This window comes from Berkeleyomyces rouxiae, assembly GCF_048999995.1.
Source record: "Berkeleyomyces rouxiae strain 22BRR77 chromosome Unknown BrBRR77_ptg000004l, whole genome shotgun sequence".
Taxonomy (NCBI): Eukaryota; Fungi; Ascomycota; class Sordariomycetes; order Microascales; family Ceratocystidaceae; genus Berkeleyomyces; species Berkeleyomyces rouxiae.
Window position 1 is genome coordinate 1,042,383 of NW_027396494.1, and position 20,680 is coordinate 1,063,062.

The window sequence follows — 20,680 nt, forward strand, 5'->3', positions numbered from 1 at the left end:
GCTTATATGTCTCTGCGGGTGAATGTGACATGTATCTATACTAAAATACTTGCCAGCAGTCTCTCTTCAACGCCGTCCAAAACTGAGTAGTGGTCGACGACCGCTAAGTTCTCCGCCTCGGCCTTGAACTGCTTGTCCGGCTCCTGACCGGGGCCAAACATGGGCGGGGGTGCACCGCCCATTTGCTGAGCCATCTGGTTGGCAGCTACATAGGGTTAGCTTGAGGATCACGGGTAACGCAATTTTGCTAGTAGTCTCTTTAAAAGACTTACCATTGTTGCTTCCCAAAATGAAGTTGAACACAGGCTGCAAGCCAAAGATACACAAAATGTACCATGAAATACTAGACATCCAGCGGGGGTCCATGTCCTTAGTAGCCACTCCAGCCTGAAGCATGCTCTTGAACTTGATGGTGATGGGAAATGGAAGTTTCACTAGGTACCACAGGTTAGCACGGCTCAAGTCTTCATCGCTTCTCTATCCGCCCGAAGCATCACCTACTGATGACGTAGCCGCTGAAGAAGGCATTGATCCAGCTCATGATCAGGGTGTTGGGAATGATCATAGCCATGTTGTTCTTCATCATTCCCATCATGCCGTCCATAGCCGACGGATCAGTCAGAGGGTTTGCCGGCGGCTGGCCCTTCTTTTCGGGATCCTTGAGGAACGCACCGCTCTCAAATGCGGAGATCAGCGCATCACGGCGGCTATCAAACGACTTCTTCGACAGGACATAGAAGTTGGTGCGCGTTGCAATTCCCTGCTGGAGGCCACGCTGTTCGCGGATCGCAAGAGGTTCGAGTTTCTTGGGGGGAGTGGCGAGAAAGACGGTGGCATAGTGGCGGAGAATGCCCGTGAGAACCTAGCAATGAGCGGATTGTTAGTCAATGAGCTGCGCAGCATCGGAAACAATGAGGCTTGCTCTCTTACCATGACAATGGTGATGGGAACCAAGATCCAGTAGCTGTTGGGATTGGAGTCGTTAACAGAGGTGGTCTCGTTGTCGCATTGCACGGGGTCATCTGGCACAAACATACAAAAGCTGGGGATCCCGATGGATCGTCTGCGGAACGGGATACGTCATGATAGGCAAATCGGCGATGCAGCCCTAGTTAAAGAAAAAAAAGACCGGTGAAACAAGGTCGCTAAAGACATGCAGCGACGCTGATATTCACGGTGAGTCGTGGCGATGTCGAAGCTGGAGCTTGTGTCGGAAAGCTCAAACGTGGGTGGAGTTTGGTTGATGACTAAGCAGAAAGTCAACTAACAAGCCAGCTTTCCGCTCTGATCTCGCGAACGAAGGGCATGTTCCCTCCGGAGCCTCACCACCATTTTCACACGGACAAGCAGGCTGTCTTTTGCGCTGAAACCCCTTTCTTTCTTCTCTTGAGGTAGCCATCTCAGCGAACATATCCTCTTTCATTCATTCACAGCCATGGCGTCCGATAGAATCTCGGTGTACAGTCTTCCAGGTATGTAGCGCTCAACATGGATGTGTTGGTGGTAAAACAAACCCTCCCACTAACCTCTGCTCTACCCTATGCTCCAGACCTCAAAAACACCTCGGACGATGCGATCCCCAACTACCTCAACTCCCTCAAGTTCAAGCAGACCCACAATCTGACTGATGTACGCCTGGGTCTCGGCTACGCTGCCGCCATAACCGCCGCCGCCTGTTTCGCCTGGGACTACCACTTTGGCTTCGAGGCCACAAAGGCCTACACTGCCGTCGCCGTGGGACTATATGTCGCGCTCAATGGCCTGATGACGATATGGTCCTACTTTTTCGAGATGAACATTATCTACGAAGGCGTGGCGCCCGATGGCTCCCGCCTGTCTCTTGGGACAAGCACCACCAAAGGCTCGCCCAACTACAAGATCAACGCGGTCGTGACCACCAAGACGGGCAACCCGCGCAACATGGAATTTGAGGTGCCGTTCAACCTGTGGTTTGACGAGACGGGCAGATTTGTTGCGCTACCGTTCCAGCAGATGCTGGCTACCAACATCGCCCTGATTGGATCTGTTGACCCGGAGCGTGTAGTCGATGTTCACAAGCAGTTGAGCGGCATGTCTCCTGAAATGCTGGATGCCCTGCTGGCGAACGTTACGAAGAACTGCAAAGGAACTTCATCTGCGATAGAGACTTCTGAGACTGTTGAGAAGCGTAGATAGCGTTGTAGGCTATACTGTAGACTATAATAAGAGTGACTGAATCTGCACAACTATTGCAAGTATGTATGTACCTGCATGGCATAACTGGGTCAAGATTCTAGAAGAGAAAGTAAGGACTGTCTGCCCTGCGCCAGGGCCATCAGTGACCATGGGTAGATTACGTCACGGCCACGGTACAAAACACAATACGACCAAGCAGAGATTCCACGAGAGGTAGACTTCATCGCGTTGAAGGATTCTAACTAATAACATACTGGCAAACATCAAGACTAGACAGCAGTTGAAAAAAGAAAAGTGAGAGACGTAGAAGGGACTGAAGCTAAATATCAAAAACAACCAAGGATTGAATGACCGCAAGGCAAACCAAAGATAACCGCTAAACTCCTAATATATGCCGTGTGCGCCTCCGGGGGGTATGTGAGATAAAAAGGAATGTGCGCTATAATAATAATGCGGTGACGGAACCGGGTGACGGCAGAAGTCACCGGCCCCGCAACAACTCCCGCTTACGCCGCTCCTTCTCGGCCTTGCGCTGACGCTCACGCTCTTCCTCCAACCGATCATCGTTGCGGGCAATTCGTTCGGCCATGGCCTCTTCATGGTCGATTTCGTTCAGGCCAGCCTCCATGTCGGACGAGCCATCTGAGTCATAATCATCGTACCGATATTGTCTGCCGTAGCCGCGGGGATCTTCCTCTTCATCTTCGTCATCATCAATAAAGTCGTCCAGTTCTTCGTCTTCAGGTTCGTATCGCGAAGCAGAGCGAGACCGTTTGTATGTGGATGTCTTGAGGAGAGCACCTCCGGGTGTGTGGTTCTTGGGCTTGGAGACAGGGGCACTCGGCCGAGCGGTTCCGGTGTATCCTGTACTCGGTGGTGGCTTTCGAATCTTCTTCTCTGGTTCGGCGGGCTTTTTGGCCTTGGGTCCAGAGGCTATGGCGCTCTTGCGAACGCCAGGAGCAGGCTCACCGCCGACTCGGGCGTTGGAGACCCGTGCCGTCGAAACGGGTTTCTTGTTTACAGCAGCCTTTTGTTCGGCCTTCATCCGGTCCATTTGCTCCATACGTTCCTTTTTTGAGAGGCCCTTTTCCACCTTTTTGTGCTGGATCTTTCCAACCTGGCCCATGACCTCTTGTGCTCGTTGGGCACGCGCCATAATCTCAGCGTAGGAGCCCTTTTTGGGAGGCGCAGAAGTAGACGGCTGTACAGGTCGAGGAGTAGCCTTCAAGGCCGAAGAGCCAGATCGTGAGGCGCCGTAGCCAGGCTTGGAGATGCCATGACTTGCGGCCGTGCTGGGACGCGTCGCTGGGTTGGGTCTCGTTGGGGGTTGTGATGGGAGGGAACGCGTGGAAGACGTGGGACGCTGGACGGGCCGGGATGATGGGGTCGGGACCGATCTTGAGGCGTTAGTTCCCGAAGTTGGATTAGGAGCGGGTCTGGAGACAGGCGTCGGACGCATGCTAGGCTCTGTTCGTCTTTCGGGCCGTGAAGCACTTGAAGCGCGAGGGGGAGGTGCTTGCGAGGACGAGCCTCCAGAAATCTGGGCCAGAAGATTACCAATCTTCCAAGTAAGCAGGTTAGAAGATAAGCACGATCGGGCTAGCGAGTTAGGCAGCTTTGCCGATGGAGGCACAGTATCACAGATAAAGCACTTACAGATGACATTTTTGCTGAGCGTCAAAAGAGAATCGCCGCGTGGGATGGAAACCAAGCTCAAGGCAGATAGAGCCAACCTAGAGTAACACGACAAGGTGAGGAAGCCGTTGGGCCCCTGTACAGCACTATATCGAGTCCTGTTGTGTCGTGGAATGTCTGCCTTGCGAGTCTGTGAGGTTGGGATAAGAGGCACACGCGAGAAACCAGCAGAAGCAAGGTGAAACAGGTTGCTAGTGGGATAAAGAGAAGATAAACGCGGTGCAAAATTTGCACGTCGGAACAAATGCGCACCTGACAGGACAACCAGAGCGCGATAAACACAGCAAACCTCAACGGCTCCAGAAGCTTCTCATCTCGCATCTTATCAAGTTCTTTTCAGCCTCATCTTCAAAGGGTATCTTAGTCATCTAGAGGAAGCCGTGGCGTCGTGGCGTCATTATGTGGCGCAACCCTTTTGAGGCTTTAGGACTAATCCTGGGGTTCAACGCCACACTCCCCACAAAACCCGCCCTAACAGACTAGATCGGGCACACAAACGTGAGCCCCTCAAAAATTCGTGAACTTTTTTGTGGTCCGCCGTCAATTCTCTTTTTGTCACCACCTTTAACAACTTTCGACCCGAAGATTCAGTCTCCGCCTCAACTTTAGCGGTTAAATCGATTGACCTCTCGTGTCTTAAACGAAAAGTGAGTATCATCAACCTTGTAATGATATCGTCTCCCACATCGAGCCGCCAATGATTTCGAGTCGCTCTCTTTCGCTTTCTCGACTTCGCATACCCCTGTGTCGACAACAATTTTTAACCCCGCGATCGCAACCTACGAATATCGACTCGGAACATTGGCAGACTTGAATGGTCATGAGGTAGAACGCCTTGGCAGTATGCTAACCACCGCCCTCTACAGTAATTCAAAATGAAGTTCCTTGCTGCCTACCTTCTGCTGAACCTGGCCGGTGACGAGTCTCCCTCCAAGGAGGCCATCGTCAAGGTCCTCTCCTCCGTCGGTATCGAGTCTGACGATGAGCGCCTGGACAAGCTCCTGGCTGAGCTGGAGGGCAAGACCATCTCTGAGGTACGATACACACATCTGTCTTTTTTTTTTACCACGGTCGCATAACACTCATACTAACATGCTTCACTCACTACACAGCTGATCGCTGAGGGTTCCGCCAAGCTGGCTTCCGTTCCCTCGGGCGGTGCTGCTGCCGCTTCCGGTGGCGCTGCCGCTGGCGGTGCTGCCGCTGAGGAGACCAAGGCGGAAGAGAAGGAGGAGGAGAAGGAGGAGTCCGATGACGACATGGGCTTCGGTCTGTTCGACTAAGCGTTTCGTTGATTGTTCCGAAAAGCAAAAAGTAAAACTCATCAATGAACAAAATCTCCTTCTACTTGTTTGTTATTGCGTACTGTGTAAATGGGATAGGAGAAGTTGACGTAATGGAAGCCCGCTCTCGGTAACTAAACTCCGTCTAGCGGTATGCGGTCTCGACTGCAGGTACCTGGCTCACGCATGATGGATGCAGAGCAACCCTAAGATACCTGTCGTCCGGATTGATCACCAAGATGTCCATTTTGGACGGCCGCCATACCACTCAACCCTAATAAATAACACCAGGGTCCAGACCCGCACCCAATCATTTGCAGGCATTCCAGCCAGTGCGGGTCCGGTTGGCACAGCAACAGCGCGCGCTGTGATTGGTCCAGCCAACCTGGAAATGCAGAATACTCGCGACCAGGGAAATCAAAGCAGCTCATGTCAAGGCGCTTGGCGATCTTTCAGCAACAATGCGCTAAGCAAGCTTTTACGCACTCTTTTTCCCCCTTCCTCTTATTCACTATCAACTAGCAGGTTTATCTTCCGGCGCTTCTCCTTAGTAGGCTCCCCTCTACCGCCTACCGTCCAACGTCTACCGCCTCCTCCCCGCAAACATCTCCGGCCTTGGGCTTGGTTTCCCACTCCCACATTTCACCATCCAGAGTCTCGCTTGTTGACTTCGCTGCTTGCCACGGCGTGTCTGACTTTTTCTGTTGCTTTGCTTGTTCGACGATACCACCACGCCTCTGTTGTTCTCTGCTCATCTTCCGTCCAATTATGAGCCATTGTTTTTCGACCTGATCGCCATTGTCACGTCCTTGTTTTTCACCGCGGCTTTTCTTCTTTGTCTGCGCCTGCGAGTTTATGCGCCCGAAACCTACCTTGCCGCCGCCGATACCAGCTACCGGCCCTCTGAGAGCTGCCCAACCATCCACGCGTAACCCTTGATTCGCCCATCGTCGCCCAAGATCTCCCCCGCGCTGGCCTGCCTTCTTGGTGCCCTTTCTCTCACCACATATCCCCTCCTGTCGTGCTACTTGCGCCACACTCAGCCTCAACCATGTCTTCGGAATCCCCCACGCCTTTGACGGCTTCTCGCCAGCCTTTGACTAGAAGAACATCGCAACGGCAAGCCCTCCGTCGCCCTCCTTCCCGCTCGGCCATGAACCGCAGCGAACCAAGTTCCTTCGCTGCCCTGTCGGCTGCCGCTGCTGCCGCCCCCGAGAAACAAACCTCACACCGATACTCCACACACAATGACAGCTCAGACGACGAAATACCCGTTCCCATGAAGCTCAGCGCTTTGACAAAGGCCCTGCTGAACGACGACGTGCCTGATGCTGTAGCCAAGCCGCCGTCGCCACCGATAACGAGGCGCCGGAGCGTACTGAACAGCCAGCCCCGGGAACAAGCGGCGCCTTCTTACTCGCGGTCTTCTCATGACGAGCGTCGCGTCTTACGGTCTAGCAGTAGCTCTATCGATCAGCGTCAGGGCTCGCCATCTGCAGCTCCGGTATCAGCGGCCCCCGTGAAAACCCGCCGTGCAGACCCCAGCCCACCGCGCAAGCGCGTGGTCCGCCTGAGCAACACACCCAACAGCCTCAACCAAATAGGCCACCACCGCCGCAGCAACTCTATATCACGGACGACGGCATCGGCCGCCGCATCAGCTACTACAGCGTCCACAACACCTTCAGCCGTGAGCTCCAACTCCACCTCCAGCCGTTCACGACCGGCGAGCAGACCAGCCAGTAGAGATGGCTCCGTCGACGTCAAGAATGGCCGTGCTTCTGTCGGCTCAAGCTTTAGCAGTAACTACGGATCGAACAACGGCCAAGAGCTGAGCACACCTCCGGTATCGCGCGTCGTGCGTGTTGCAAACGCCTTGTCTGTAAGCAAGTCCCACCACTCTTCGCGGTCATCCCTCGGCGCGAAAATAGACAGCCCGTCGCTCGAGGAAGACCAGAGACAACAAGAGAGTCACCACGAAGAACCGCCCACCACAGTCGGTCGCACGCAGCAGCCCATAGAACAATCCAGCGTATCAAGGTACCCCTCGCGCCACAGACTCGAAGAAAGTGCCGCCCTACAAAGCTCCATGCGCGTAAAGCGCCTGGGAAAAATTCCGGGCAGCTTCTTGAGCGGCCCGGCACGCCGTGGGCGTCGGCGCCAGAGCGAAGAGGAGATGGAGTCTGCCATGGCTGACGCCGACATGCCTCCTGTCGGCATTCCTGAGGCTCTGGAACACAATGGCCAACACGGACACGACGAAAACATGCAAGACGTCGGCACTCCCTACTACGGAAACTCGCGTGTTGACTATGCCTCTGGAAGCCCACCCGTGCGGTCACGCGACAACCGCCGGTCAGTGGCTGCGCCGACTCCTGTGCGCCCATCGTCGCCCGAGAGACCAAACGAAGTGCCGCACAATTACAGACAAAGCTCAAGGCTAGACCGCGAGGTCCCAGAGGCACCCACGCCAGCGGGCGGCCAGGAAAACGACCGGCTGTCATATCTGCACTCGACTCGAAAACCGTCTCCCGTGAGCTCGGCCCCGGAAAAAATGCGGCCCCTCATGGCCGACATGGCTGCGACGCCAGCCCACCGCGAGATTTCTCCCGACCGCAAGCCTCTGGCTATTGTCACACACAACACACCGCATAGACCCGCACCACCGCCGCCGCCGAAGATGTCCGCCCTCGACGCTGCCACGTCATCTGCTTCGGCTACTGCAGCAGCGGCAGCGGCAGCTCCGCAGATGAAGCAACGCCGTAACGTTATCAAAGTCAACGGCAAGGTATACACTCGACTGGATTGTCTGGGCCGCGGTGGAAGTGCCAAGGTGTACCGCGTAACCGCCGAGAACGGCAAGATGTGGGCGCTGAAGCGTGTGGCTCTGGAACATGCCGATGAAATGACCATCAAGGGCTACCGTGGAGAAATCGATCTCTTGCGGAAACTTGATTCAGTTGACCGCGTGATCACCTTGCTTGACTACGAGATGAACACCGAGAAGCAAGTACTCACATTGGTAAGACCCCTCGAACATGCGCGTCTTTGAGCTTCAAGTTTTTACTAACACGACTTGCTACAGGTTATGGAAATGGGCGAACTTGACATGAACGTCCTCCTCAAGTCACGGCAGAGCCTTGATTCTTCAAAGTTTGATCCAGTCTTTGTCCGTTTCTACTGGAAGGAGATGCTAGAATGTGTCCAGTCTGTTCATGAGTTCGACATTGTGCACTCTGACCTGAAGCCCGCCAACTTTGTCCTGGTGCAAGGCCGCTTGAAACTCATTGACTTTGGCATCGCCAATGCCATCCAGACCGACGAGACGGTCAACGTCCACCGCGAGGCACAAATTGGCACGCCGAATTACATGTCGCCTGAGTCCCTGATGGACTTCAATGCCCCCCGCGGGTCTAGAGTCCCTGGTCGGCCAAAGCTCATGAAGCTCGGCAAGCCCAGCGACGTCTGGTCGCTGGGCTGCATTCTCTACCAGCTCGTCTACGGCTACCCGCCCTTTGGCCACATCGCCAACCAGATGGCCCGGTGCCAAGCCATCATCAACTGGGACCACGTGATCGACTTCCCCAGCCACGGCATGGGCGACGTCTTGGTCCCGCCCTCGCTGGTCCGCACTATGCGCCGGTGTCTGCAGCGCGACGTGCACATGCGGCCTACGTGCGCCGAGCTGCTCGACCCGTCCGACCCGTTCATGTACCCCGCCGAGATGTCGGACAAGCTGCTACCGCTTAGCGAAGAGATGCTGGGTCGCATCATCCACAGCGTCGTCACGCGCTGCAAGGAACGCCTTCCCACGGACGCCGAGATGATGTCTGTCTGGCCGGCAGCGTATTGGGCCAGTGTCAAAAAGGCCATGTCCAAGGCGCAGCAGCAAGAGCACCAGGAACGGAGCTCTGGGTGAGACCGTTGCCGCCCCAGTTTATGATCGCTCTTGGCTTGTGTCGTGCATATCCCCCGTCCCCCCTTTTATAATGATTGTGAGTTTTATCGTCCGCAAAGTCACATCCATCCTAGCTGCTGCTGCTGCAAAAAAGCAAGCAACTAAAGAAGATGTCACCCAGCCACCCTTTATGTATTCCAATGTGGTGTTTTTCTTTTCCGCTTCTTGTCTGTTATTTTATTAAAGCCCTTTGATTGTTTTGGCGTTGTTTTTCCAGCTTTCTGTGTTTCTTCCAAGACTTTTGGGTTTCCCTCGTTGCTTTCTCATTCAATGTATAAAGAGTCTATAAACTCATGTTTCTTATCATCATATCCTTCAATGTTTGAATACCAACCTAGAAAGAAACACGTGAAAGCAAGACTGTAGGTTGTGATGGTTGCTCTTACAAATAACATGTTCGCCAACTACTATTGCCTACGGGAAATGCACACAGAAATATCGAGCGTGGAAGATATTGGTGTTGTACAGTATATTGTTACATGGTTGGTGGGACAAGCTGTTATTCTGATTCGCATCCCATCCATAGTCTAGTATTGTGAAGGGTCGTGGTTCGTCACATCCGGGTTGCATTCCCTTCCACCCATGATTCCCAACAAGACTTCGTTCTAGCAAAAGACTTTCCTTTGCCTTTCTATATCTCCAAGGTGTGTAGGTCCATCCGCTGTCCGTCAGCTTCGATTGCTCACACAGGCACGTCGTTGATCTTGAGATCTGATATCCGCAGCACAGTGTATCGGTGCTTGCTCTTGGCATGCTTTGTCTTTCTGTTTCTCCGCTTCGTCTTGAGCTTAACACGCATTGGCTCCGCGTCCTCGCCGAGGACGACTGCCCGGCACTCAAACAGTCTTTCGTCAATGTACGGCGAGCCCTTGAGCGTCAGGTCACGGCTACCCAGCACGCTGGCGCAGTTGAGCTTGAGTTCGTCGCCGGGCGTGCTGCCGGGAATGCGGAACGGCAGCCGCACGGAGTCGCCCTTGGTCACAAGGAACGGCCAGCCGTGGATGTGTATCGTGACATAGTGGCCCGGCTGCGCTGCCAGCACGGGCAGCAGCGTCCGCACAGACTCGGAAACGGACTTGGCGGCGGTAGTGGTGGTGGAGCTGGTGCCGGCGGTTGTCGGCGTCGACTCGATGATGGGCGTCGTGGAGTTGAAGTGGCGGACGGCAGCAAGCGGCCGGACAGCGGCGGCGCGGGCAAGGCTGGCGCGGGGCGCAGCTACCATCCGAAGCTCGGCAATGGAGCGCAACAGAGTCCGACTCATGGCGGGAGGTTGTTGGCCGGGTGGTGGGTGATGGCGCGGGGATGTGGCGTGAGCTTGGGGAGAAATGTACAGGCCTTCGCACGCAGTGGGTGTGAGGCAGATGGGCGAGTCGTACTTTCTGCAGGCTCTTTGTGCTTGTTCAAATCTCACAGGCGAATTAGCAACAGCAAAAGGTCGACTGTCTCGGCTCAACGCCCCAAAAAGCTGTGCCGGTGGTGACAGTCAAGCCAATTGATGGGCGTACAAATTTGGCACCAGCCGGCAAAATAGTTTTGCCGAGAATCGGTAAACCAAACTCAATTAAGCGGTTGGTTTGCTCCTGGCACCAGCATCGCAAGACTGCCCCACTCTACAACTGCTCACCGCCTTTAAGTTTTTTTTTCTGCCACTTTTTGGGCGCCTGGTTACCCAAAATCTTTTGGTGGCATCGTGGAAGTCTGTTAACACGATAGCTGTCCGCAATACCAAACAGACCTACACCAGGCACAGAGCCGCACCTTTTGTTTTTATCAATCATCTGCCGATTCGACGTTCGGATCAACTAATTCACAGACATGGTATGCTCCGGCTGCCCCGCCACAATTTGCTGACCCGTGGAAAAGTCCCGCCTGCTAACCGGTCTTACTTCACCATACAGCCTCAGAACGAGTACATGGAGAGATGGCGCAAGCTGCATGGCCGCCGTCTCGATCACGAGGAGCGCGCGCGCAAGCGTGAAGCCCGTGCCGGCCACAAGGCGTCCAAGGACGCGCAGAACCTGCGTGGTCTGCGGGCCAAGCTGCACGCGCAGGCGCGCCACAAGGAAAAGATCCAGATGAACAAGAAGATTCGCCAGCACGAGGAGCGCAACGTCAAGACGGCCGACGAAAAGGACCCCTCGGCCCCCGTGCCCGCCTACCTGCTGGACCGCAACAACCCGGGTGCCGCCAAGGCCCTCTCGTCGTCCATCAAGAACCGCAGAGCCGAAAAGGCCGCCAAGTTCGCCGTCCCGCTGCCCAAGGTCCGCGGTATTTCCGAGGCTGAGATGTTCAAGGTTGTCAAGACTGGCGCCAAGACCAAGAAAAAGGCCTGGAAGCGTATGATTACGCAGCCCACGTTTGTCGGTTCCGAGTTCACTCGTCGCAACCCCAAGTTTGAGCGGTATGTTGAGCCGGACTGGTGACTCCCTTGTCGCATGGGTTTACTTGGCCCAGCTATCTTATCCCGTTGCTAACTATCCATTTCTTCTTCTAGCTTCATTCGCCCCATGGGTCTGCGTTACAAGAAGGCCCACGTCACCCACCCCGGCCTGAATGTCACGGTGCAGATGCCCATCGTCTCGGTCAAGAAGAACCCCAACTCGCCTACCTACACCCAGCTTGGTATCCTCACCAAGGGTACTATTATCGAGATCGACGTGTCCGACCTCGGTATGACCACTGCTGGCGGAAAGGTTGTGTGGAGTCGCTACGCCCAGATCACCAACAACCCATCCAACGACGGCTGTGTCAACGCTGTTCTCCTAGTCTAAGCTACGAATCACGCGATATCTCTTTTTTGGGGGCCCCAAGAAGTGTGCTTGCTATCTTGATTGGCCATAGCTACGTTACGATGTCATCGTCTTTGCTTCCATCTTCACATAGTTTTGTTCTTTATTTGAGTCTGCGAGCCATCGGACAGATTCAAGGCGTTTACGGCGTTACCCATCTTATACATTTCTTTGTCTTTGCTTCAATCACGTGTGCCGCTTGGGAGCACAATTAAAATACATGCTCATACTATGAAATATGACACTATTCTACGGTATATGTTGGATCTTGGATCTTGGGGCTACGAGCAGAAAAGGATGTTGTATACCTGAGAGTATCGAGGCCTATTGCCCGGGCTTTTATGTGTGGCTAGAGTCGAGGTAGAGGCACTTCCACGAGATGCCGGAATTTCAATGACGAGCTCTTTCGACCCCGGTAGTACCATCTTTCATTATCACTTGCAAAATTTATTGAACGTACAACTATGCTTGTTTTTTTTGCCCTCTCCTCATGACATATGGTAATCTGTGTTTGTTTTCTTGGTGTTACACAAAAAGCGTTGGATAACGCCACAATAACGCCACACTTTGAGCTCCTCCTTAATCCGTAGCCCGATCGAGCTCCCAAAATTCAAGCGCAAACTTGGCAACGCGTCGCAAACCCACGAAGCAATTTAGTGTTGCTCAGAGCCTCCATTTCCGCCAAACTCTGCGGCGATATTTGATTAATTCTGCCCAGAAAATAACGGCTACATTGCGCCGTTCCTTTTTCTCCCACACTTTGGAAGAAGCGAGAGAGAGCCTATCAACACAAAACACAATGGGCCGTCGATCTGGGCGCGCAGCCGCTCGCCGCGCTAACGCTGCACTTGGTGAGTGGGAAGCTTTTTTGTAGGCGTGATAAGCCGATGTCTCTATATTCTCGGGGATCGAATCACTATGCGCAGATGCTGCTAGTAGGTACAATCATCTCCGATCTCATACTGACCAGTCTATGTGATGCCACAGGAACCACGCCCCACGGCTTCGAGGCTGCTGGCGATTACGAACACGCACGAGATGCACCTGTCTCATCATCGGAAGCAGAGGCCGAGACCGGGCGAGACGACGATGAGGACGACGAGGAAAACGTCGACAACGCCGACAACGACGACGACCAGCCCGAGGACGAGTCCGGCGAAGAAGACGGCGAAGAGGACGGCGACGACGAGGAAGCCGGTGAGCCTGCCGATGCCATGAACGACGACAAGGACGACCCCGACGGCACCAAGCAGTCGTCTTCACCACAGCAGCCCGTCATCCGCCGAAAGCGCCTCGGCCGCCCGCCAAAGATCAAGCCCCCGGACTGGGATCTCGGCGTCATCGTCCAGCCCGGCGAGGAGAACCGCCCGCGCAGAGGCCGCGGCGGATGGAGGGGCCGCGGTGGGCGCAAGGGCGTGGCGACGCCGAGCAAGCTGGTGCAGACGATTGACAAGGAGGGCACGGTGGTTGACATCATCAACGACGAGTGCGACCTGCCCGAGGATTCCGAGGGCGAGACAAAGGTCGACAAGATGGGCCGTCTGCAGGGCGGCCGCGACTACCGCTGCCGGACGTTCACGGTGGTGGGCCGCGGCGACCGGCTGTACATGTTGTCGACGGAGCCGGCGCGCTGCGTCGGCTTCCGTGACAGCTACCTCTTCTTCACCAAGCACCTCCGGCTGTTCAAAATTATCGTCGGCGACGAGGAGAAGAAGGACATGATTGAGCGCGAAATCATCCCCCACTCGTACAAGGGCCGCGCCATCGGCATCGTCACGGCCCGCTCGGTTTTCCGCGAGTTTGGCGCCCGCATTATTGTCGGTGGCCGCCGCATCACGGACGATTATGAGGTGGCCCAGGCTCGCGCCGAGGGCGTCACCGAGGGAGAGCTGGCCGACGGCTCTGACGCCCATGCCTCAGGGGACTCCTACAACAAGAACCAGTATGTCGCGTGGCACGGCGCCAGCTCTGTGTACCACCAGAATATGCCGGGTGGTGCTCCTCCACCACACGAAAAGGTCCCTCATCACACCAAGAAGCGCCGTGCCAACGTCAACGATGGCAACTGGATGTATGAGCATGCTCTACAGGCAAGGTAAGGAGTGAAATCCCCCCCCCCCCCCCCATGGCCCCCCGGCAAGGGTAGCCCATCTGGCTTTCATATGCAAACAACGAATAACCTTGTCTACAGCATGTACAACTCCAACCTCAACGCCATGCGCCAGCACCAGAGACACGGCGTCTACGACATCCACACCAACACCATGCACTATCCATCGACCTTCCAGCCCACACGCGCCCGCGCAGAGCTCATTCCCATCGGTGACGACTTTGACGCCACCAGCGCCCTCTTCCCGCCCCTCTCGCGCCGCATCGCACGCAACTTTTACGTGGCTGATCTCGTCTGCGAAACGCCGCCCGCTGGCATTGCGCCGACGGTGTCGTTGACGCCTGCAGTCGCGGCGGCGCCCAACAACAACAACAACAACAAGGACCTCCTCGCGCAGTTTGGCGGCCTCGGCGCCGTGTCCCAGGAGATCCAGGACCTGCTGCCGCCCGAGTGCCGCGAGGCGTTTGACAGGGCAAAGAAGACGGAGAAGGCGTGGGTTGACAAGTGGTCGACCGAGGCGGAGGGCATGAGCCGCCGCCAGCCCGTCATTGACAAGGCAATCGTGCCTTACTCGATGACCTGAGCTATGTTGTGTTGCGCACTGTTGCTGTTGGGTTTTTTTGTTTGTCCTTTGTTTTTTTGTTTTTTTGTTTTTTTGTTTTCTCGGAGGGGATAATCTTGGTGGCGTTTTCTGTTTTTTTTTCTCATGTCTTTGATCTTTTTTGGATCTGGTTCTACACATGTCTTTGGTTGGAGTACAGGATGCTAGATGGAAATGAGATCGGTTGCGCCGTTCTGGTCCGCATGTGTTGGCTGAGCCTTCGACTACTACATACTGACTGCATACTACATTGACACTCAAACTCAACCAACTGGAGCCTGTGCTTTGCTGTGCTTTGCTGAGAATGGCGCTGAGTTGTGTGCCCTGTGCTCTGCTGAGCTTGTCTCTACTTTTCCTAGCCCATCTCCAGCAGCCAGATTCGCCTCTTGGTGACGACAACGAGGCAAACGTGCCCTTATGAAGCAACGTGTTATTGCTTTCTACGTTGCATGTTGCATGCGCTTGGAGCAACGCAGATCTTCCTGTCAACGACGCAGTCTGGAAGCCATGATCTCATTGCACAAACAGAGAGTGTGTGTGGTCTGCGGATGAGTGAATAGGCGTGAGTGAGTGGGCGAGTAAGAGTGAGCAAGCCGACATGTGGGTGGGCTTGTTTGTTGGAAATCCCGTGGGTCCGCGACGTTGTACATGGGCCCTGGCAAAGAGAGTCCCGAGCAGGGAACAGAGAGGCCAGGCGACAAGGGGGGGAGGCCAAGATGAGGAGGCCACAGGTGAGAATTCCGGGCCGGCTTGGATGCCCTCAATGTTCACAACTGTAAAGTATAGCTAGCTGAATCCAACCAATCAAGGCACACGCAAAAAGCGGGTCATGTCAACCTTTCGGCCTCGGCCTCACTTTTTTTTTTCCTGCTCTTTTCGTACGAGTGATGACTACGCGCTGGAGACCTGGACGGAATGGACGCTGGGCACGAATGCAAGGAAGGAGAAGCTTCTACCTTGGGACAAGTGGATTTCAGAGGGGAACAGGAAGGAAGCACCAGGGAGAGGGGAGGCAGGGGTGAAATTGTAGAAATAGCGGCATGTTCACGATAAGTGCAGGTAGCTTCCTCTCAAGGTCATCAGCCTTCCCGGCCAGCCAATCACCAGCAGTCAGCAGCGGCCGAAGGGTGCACCAATAGGAAGAGCCCTGTATATAATTAATGGGGCCGTAAAGATGGTGTTTTATAGAACCCCCGGCCACAATATCCACACGACACACGATGGTTGATTGCGGCCATAATGACATGTTGCTTGAGCAGTCAGGTGAGCCAGCAGTAAGTTCGGAAACTGATGGTGGATGCAGGGCAAGAGGCAGGTTTTGGCTTTTCCGCCGCATCCAACATGCGCTGATAAGAAAAGAAAAAAGAAAAAAAATGGACCACAAGCTTTCTGCTCCGGGCTTCCACACCTTCACGCTCGTTTTAGCGCGTGGGCGTGGCAAGCTTTGGCCGCCGGCCACTGTTTGTTCCTCATCATTTGTGTGTTTTCCCGCTTCCATCTTCTGATGGTATTTCTGTGCATCAGACGAGGCGCAATACTTGTGTATACAAGCACAAATGTCTGGTACATAATTTTACATGCATGACCCCAGAGAGAGGGCTGCGCTCTTCAGGTGAAGGAAGAAACACAAACGAGGAAAAGGAAAACAACCAGAAGCCAGACGAAGAAGCCGGGCAAGCCAGCAGGATGCCCGTGATGATGGGGCCGTGGCCGGTGAGTGGCCCGGGCGCATGTTCTATTTGCCGTCAATATGAGATGGAAAAGCCCCATAACCACCAGCATGGAGATTTGCTTGGGGCATTAATTTCGGGATTTCATGTTTCGCCACACCTGGAGGTATCAGTACTGGCGTAGCTGTAGCGGTAGCTGTAGCTATAGATGTACAAGCACACAGTCAGCCACAACCAGGCAATGTTTGTATCTTTGCCGGTAGGCGGTAATACACCGGCCCAGCAAACACCACCACACAGGCAAAGCATAACCTGATCATAGCATAGCGCCTTCGCCTTGTACCAGTATGTATGTATATGTATGTACATACATACATACATACATACAGACATGATATGCCACAGATCACAGACCCTGCTTTCCTTGTAACCAAAGTCTTTATGTTCCCATGTAGAGAAGGGCCCACCAGAGCACGACCCTGCTGAAGATCGTATGTTCTGTGCTGCTCTTGGACGCTGTAGGAAGGCTCCTCTGGCAGCTTTGCAAAGGATGCCTCTAGTCCACACGGGCTTTGCTATTTCTGCCCAAGGGCTAATGTAGTGTTAGAAGCAAAAGCAAAGACCTTCCAGAGGAAGACCTTCTAGATGGCTGTCATGGCTGCTAGAACGTGTACTCCTGGCTATCATATGTATTGCCAGCTAGGGCCACACAGTACAGCCTCGGGGCCATCGTGTTTTTTTTTTTTTTTTTTTCAATACCGGGATCCCATCGGACTTGTCGTAGTGTCCACCAGTGGTTCTAGACTGGACAACGAAAAGAGAATATGCACCATCAAGTAAAACCTTGACACAAGGGATGGTGCATTCGTTTCCAAGCCCACGCGCCCCCCTTTTTCGGTCTGAAGGAGACGCTGGCTGGCACCTATCCCAGGGCTCCCTTGTATCAAGGCAGTTCTCCTCTCGCTGGAACGAGTTTTCTTTTCCTTCTTTCACCCGTGCCAGCCTCGTCACCAGATGTTGGCCCCTCCACTCGGCCGTTTGGCGAGCAGACGTGAAGTGAGGTAAGGGTGAGGCGGGACTAGTAGCGCCAAAAATAGACAACCACACTTCACACGAAGCGAAACGAACAGCCATCCAAGAGAGCTGATGTTTTGTGAAAGCATCGCTGGACTGGATCACAAGCTCAATCTAGCGCCGGGGTCTCGATTCTTCCTGCTGTTCGCTTCGATATCATTCCATTCCATCCCCCCATCTACCTATCCAAGTCTCCAACAAAATGGGTTCCTCAGGTGTCAAGATGATTCTGCGAGCCGGTGGTTGTTAGTCATTGGTACAAGAAGAAGAGTGCGGAGTACAAGCAACTAACTATACGTACTCGTGGTATTTCATACATCTCAAGACATGCAGAGGAGATGGATGGTTAGCATGGATGTTGGCGGGTACAAGAGAGAGGGGTTCTTGGGATGGATTATGTGGAATCTTTTCTGTTTTTTTCCTCTCTTTTTTTCTCCCTCCCTCTTCCTTGTTGCCAGACCCACCCTTATTCTGGATTACACTATACAAGTACCTGTGTACCTGTACCTGTACCAGGTAATAACCCACTGCTAGTAATTACCATGTGCATCCCAAACCAAAACCTCACCGCCTGTCTCTAACCTGTGCAAGAGCAAACGCAGCTGCTTCCTTTTGCTCCAGGCCTATCGAATCTCCTAGAAGAAGAAAAAAATGTCGGTACCTGTATCTGTACTTGGACTCCGTACCGGGAAAGTGGACATGTGCATCTCCCAACAAAACTCAAAACCTCGTAACTAGGGCATCTTGAAGCAAGTATAACTAAGCCCACCATCGTGAGACAACCAAGCCAAGGCTTCAAGGGCGAGAAGAGAAAGAAACAAGAGCATGCCCTCACCCCTGCATCCCAAACCACATATACTGACTCTTTTGATTCTTGGGCTTAATACAGGCCTGTGATAGGAGACTTCTGGTAGCGTTGCAGTCGATGTGCCTGCTGGAAATTATAGAAAGAGTCCTCAATACGGGAAGGAAGAGGTGCTAGCAAGCCGAGGCCTCTGAAAATTACGAGGGACCAAAAATTACAACCAGGGCAAAGCCAAAGAGCGAAGAAAAAAAACGAGGGTTAGGGCACTAGAATGGCCTTGTAAACCCTATACCGAGGCCCTCTTTCAACGACCACTCTCCGACTACTGAAAATTAGGCTGGTCATGGGCACTAACTCACCCCATTTTGAATAATGTCAAATTTAATCTCTATATTGTCACCCTATATCCGCCCATAGAGCAAAGTCTATGTGTCTATTTATTCGCCTGGTGCTTGGTTGACTTGGCCCACAGTCCATGCCCTCCCCCCTCTCGACTTAGACAGGATGACGTTAATATCAAGGCTTTTTTCTTCCCTCTTCTCAGGCAATTTCTTTTTGTCACAAACACAAACTAGCGTACCTTCAGCAATTCATGGAGCTTTCTTCCTCTTGAGAAGAAAAAAAAGCTAGAAACACCTGCAGTAGGGGTCCCATTCTGGCCAGTGTGGCTCTTGAAAGAACAGACCCAGGGAGGATTGAATAGGGACAAGTGCAAGTACAAGTAACTAGCTAGTTAACTACATGTAGTTACTCCATGTGGTAGCTGCTACGACTATCAAAGAGGCCGTTATTGAAATGCACATCCAGCCGAGTTAGATCCACGACAGAAAAGAAAAGAAGAAAAACTTCATTTTTTTCTCGTCGGTGTGTGGTGGCTGCAGGTATGACTCTTCATGTTTGTAGAGTGGGGGAAGAAGACATCCTTCAAATTTCCCTTTTTGTATTACTAGTTAAATTGAAAAAAAATATGCAGGTATACACGGCTACAATGGCATTGTACTTCAAGTGGATCCATGATGCCAGCTGGCACAGGCTCTCCGCAGCTGCCGATGGCAATGTCTTGCGGCCATATCAGTGACGTCATTCATGTTTGCTGTGAAATTCTTTGCCAATGTACAAACTCAATATGCTTACCATTCGTTGCCTTCTCTGTACATAAGTTCAGCTATTAATCGCCTCTCGGAAATACTACAACACAGAATCTACAAGACCAGAGCGGTGGCAGATGCGGAGAGCATGAAGAAGCAGAAAAGGAAGAAAAAAAAGAGGACCAGGCGCAAGAGGACGTCGGCCACAGCAGGGTCTCGAAGGAAGTGAAACTTAGTCTGTGTATATGTTATGTTGTATGTAGTTAACAGCAAATACACAACCCAGTTGTTGTCAATGCAACTACAAAACAGAAAAGCTGTTTAAGCCTGTATGTACCATGGGGAGATGAAGAGGGGGAGGAGGGGTAGAAACAGTGGGCTGGCAAATAGCAAGCGGGAAACTGAGTACCACGTGGATCACGAGATGGGTGATGAGAGATAAGTTGTCAAGAAGCGCACGGAGTATGGCAGTAGGTGGGTCATTAGTGGCCAGGGTCGGCGGTACTAGGCATGTAGTGTAGTACGGTGTAGTTAGGATGATATGTATGTACGTACGTATGTACATACATACACATGGGCAAGGTGCATAATCGTAAAGAGAACACCAGAGAACCCCGCCGACATCAGCGGCAGCTTGGCTTCTTTCAGCGTGTATATGCTATACTACATCGTGACATATATGCGCGCAAAAGAAAATGGCATGTGCTCCGCAAAGACTCGGTTTGTTTTTGATCAAATGGTGGGGGGTTGCGTTGCGAGTCTGTAGAGATTGAGCATCACGACAACAGATAGTCAACTGCGTTTTACTATACCCGTAGTCCTACGCTAGTAGAAGGAAGGTCTTCCAGCCCCCTCTATTGTTTCCAGACTTGCTCGTCTTCTAGTTTGGTGATTTAGTTTCACACCACCTTGAAGCGGTTATGTCAGCGATAGTTATACTTGTGTAGAACCTGTTAGTGAGGGGTTCTCGATCCCTTTGAACGTGGGGAATCGCCTTCTAGACTGAGCTGGTCGCTTTCTATGATGCAGACCGTCATGCCCTTGCCTCCAGGTGTGGGCTTGCTTCTTGCTTGCAGGGGAGCTGCATATAGCCAGTTTGATAGTCAACATAGGACCTCCAAGATACAGTGAATCTCGGGCACAGAAAAAAAGTGCAAGAAAAAAGGGAGTTTCAAGGAGAGCTAGAATAAGACGATGCGGGCTAAAGGGGGGCTTCCATTCCAGCTCACAGGGCAGGCTCTTGCTCCTGCTTGTCGATTGTCTTGAATCTATGGCTCATGACCATGTAACTAACGAATGTATGTATGGTCATCCCCAGCTCCCTGAGCAAGCTCCCGTCAAGAACAGAGCCTCATTCAGCAACATTTGAGCGCAAAAGCCACTGGCATGGGGGCTGTCAATGGTAATTTAATTGTACAAATTGAACACATGT

The 20,680-nt window shown here is 53.1% G+C and overlaps 8 protein-coding genes across 8 annotated transcripts; 5 read left to right on the top strand and 3 right to left on the bottom strand.

Annotated features, from left to right (window-relative positions):
• Positions 1-35: 35 nt before the first annotated feature.
• BROUX77_004510 (uncharacterized protein) lies at positions 36-1,084 on the bottom strand (the record flags this gene model as incomplete). The annotated part of the gene is made up of 5 exons (XM_073749281.1): positions 36-205; positions 273-434; positions 502-862; positions 931-964; positions 1,038-1,084. 5 exons carry the CDS (start codon positions 1,082-1,084, stop codon positions 36-38), a joined length of 774 nt encoding a protein of 257 aa, XP_073604967.1.
• A 351-nt stretch (positions 1,085-1,435) lies between these two features.
• On the top strand, positions 1,436-2,175 carry BROUX77_004511 (uncharacterized protein; the record flags this gene model as incomplete). Its single annotated transcript, XM_073749282.1, has 2 exons — positions 1,436-1,472; positions 1,550-2,175. 2 exons carry the CDS (start codon positions 1,436-1,438, stop codon positions 2,173-2,175), a joined length of 663 nt encoding a protein of 220 aa, XP_073604968.1.
• A 481-nt stretch (positions 2,176-2,656) lies between these two features.
• BROUX77_004512 (uncharacterized protein) lies at positions 2,657-3,840 on the bottom strand (the record flags this gene model as incomplete). The annotated part of the gene is made up of 2 exons (XM_073749283.1): positions 2,657-3,736; positions 3,832-3,840. The coding sequence occupies 2 exons, from the start codon at positions 3,838-3,840 to the stop codon at positions 2,657-2,659; spliced, it is 1,089 nt and encodes a 362-aa protein (XP_073604969.1).
• A 905-nt stretch (positions 3,841-4,745) lies between these two features.
• Positions 4,746-5,153, top strand: BROUX77_004513 (uncharacterized protein; the record flags this gene model as incomplete). Its single annotated transcript, XM_073749284.1, has 2 exons — positions 4,746-4,904; positions 4,983-5,153. The coding sequence occupies 2 exons, from the start codon at positions 4,746-4,748 to the stop codon at positions 5,151-5,153; spliced, it is 330 nt and encodes a 109-aa protein (XP_073604970.1).
• A 1,051-nt stretch (positions 5,154-6,204) lies between these two features.
• On the top strand, positions 6,205-9,072 carry BROUX77_004514 (uncharacterized protein; the record flags this gene model as incomplete). The annotated part of the gene is made up of 2 exons (XM_073749285.1): positions 6,205-8,175; positions 8,239-9,072. 2 exons carry the CDS (start codon positions 6,205-6,207, stop codon positions 9,070-9,072), a joined length of 2,805 nt encoding a protein of 934 aa, XP_073604971.1.
• Positions 9,073-9,793: 721 nt separating this feature from the next.
• On the bottom strand, positions 9,794-10,372 carry BROUX77_004515 (uncharacterized protein; the record flags this gene model as incomplete). Its single annotated transcript, XM_073749286.1, has 1 exon — positions 9,794-10,372. The coding sequence occupies one exon, from the start codon at positions 10,370-10,372 to the stop codon at positions 9,794-9,796; it is 579 nt and encodes a 192-aa protein (XP_073604972.1).
• Positions 10,373-10,931: 559 nt separating this feature from the next.
• Positions 10,932-11,882, top strand: BROUX77_004516 (uncharacterized protein; the record flags this gene model as incomplete). The annotated part of the gene is made up of 2 exons (XM_073749287.1): positions 10,932-11,512; positions 11,606-11,882. 2 exons carry the CDS (start codon positions 10,932-10,934, stop codon positions 11,880-11,882), a joined length of 858 nt encoding a protein of 285 aa, XP_073604973.1.
• An 817-nt stretch (positions 11,883-12,699) lies between these two features.
• BROUX77_004517 (uncharacterized protein) lies at positions 12,700-14,593 on the top strand (the record flags this gene model as incomplete). Its single annotated transcript, XM_073749288.1, has 3 exons — positions 12,700-12,751; positions 12,888-13,995; positions 14,092-14,593. 3 exons carry the CDS (start codon positions 12,700-12,702, stop codon positions 14,591-14,593), a joined length of 1,662 nt encoding a protein of 553 aa, XP_073604974.1.
• Positions 14,594-20,680: the final 6,087 nt, after the last annotated feature.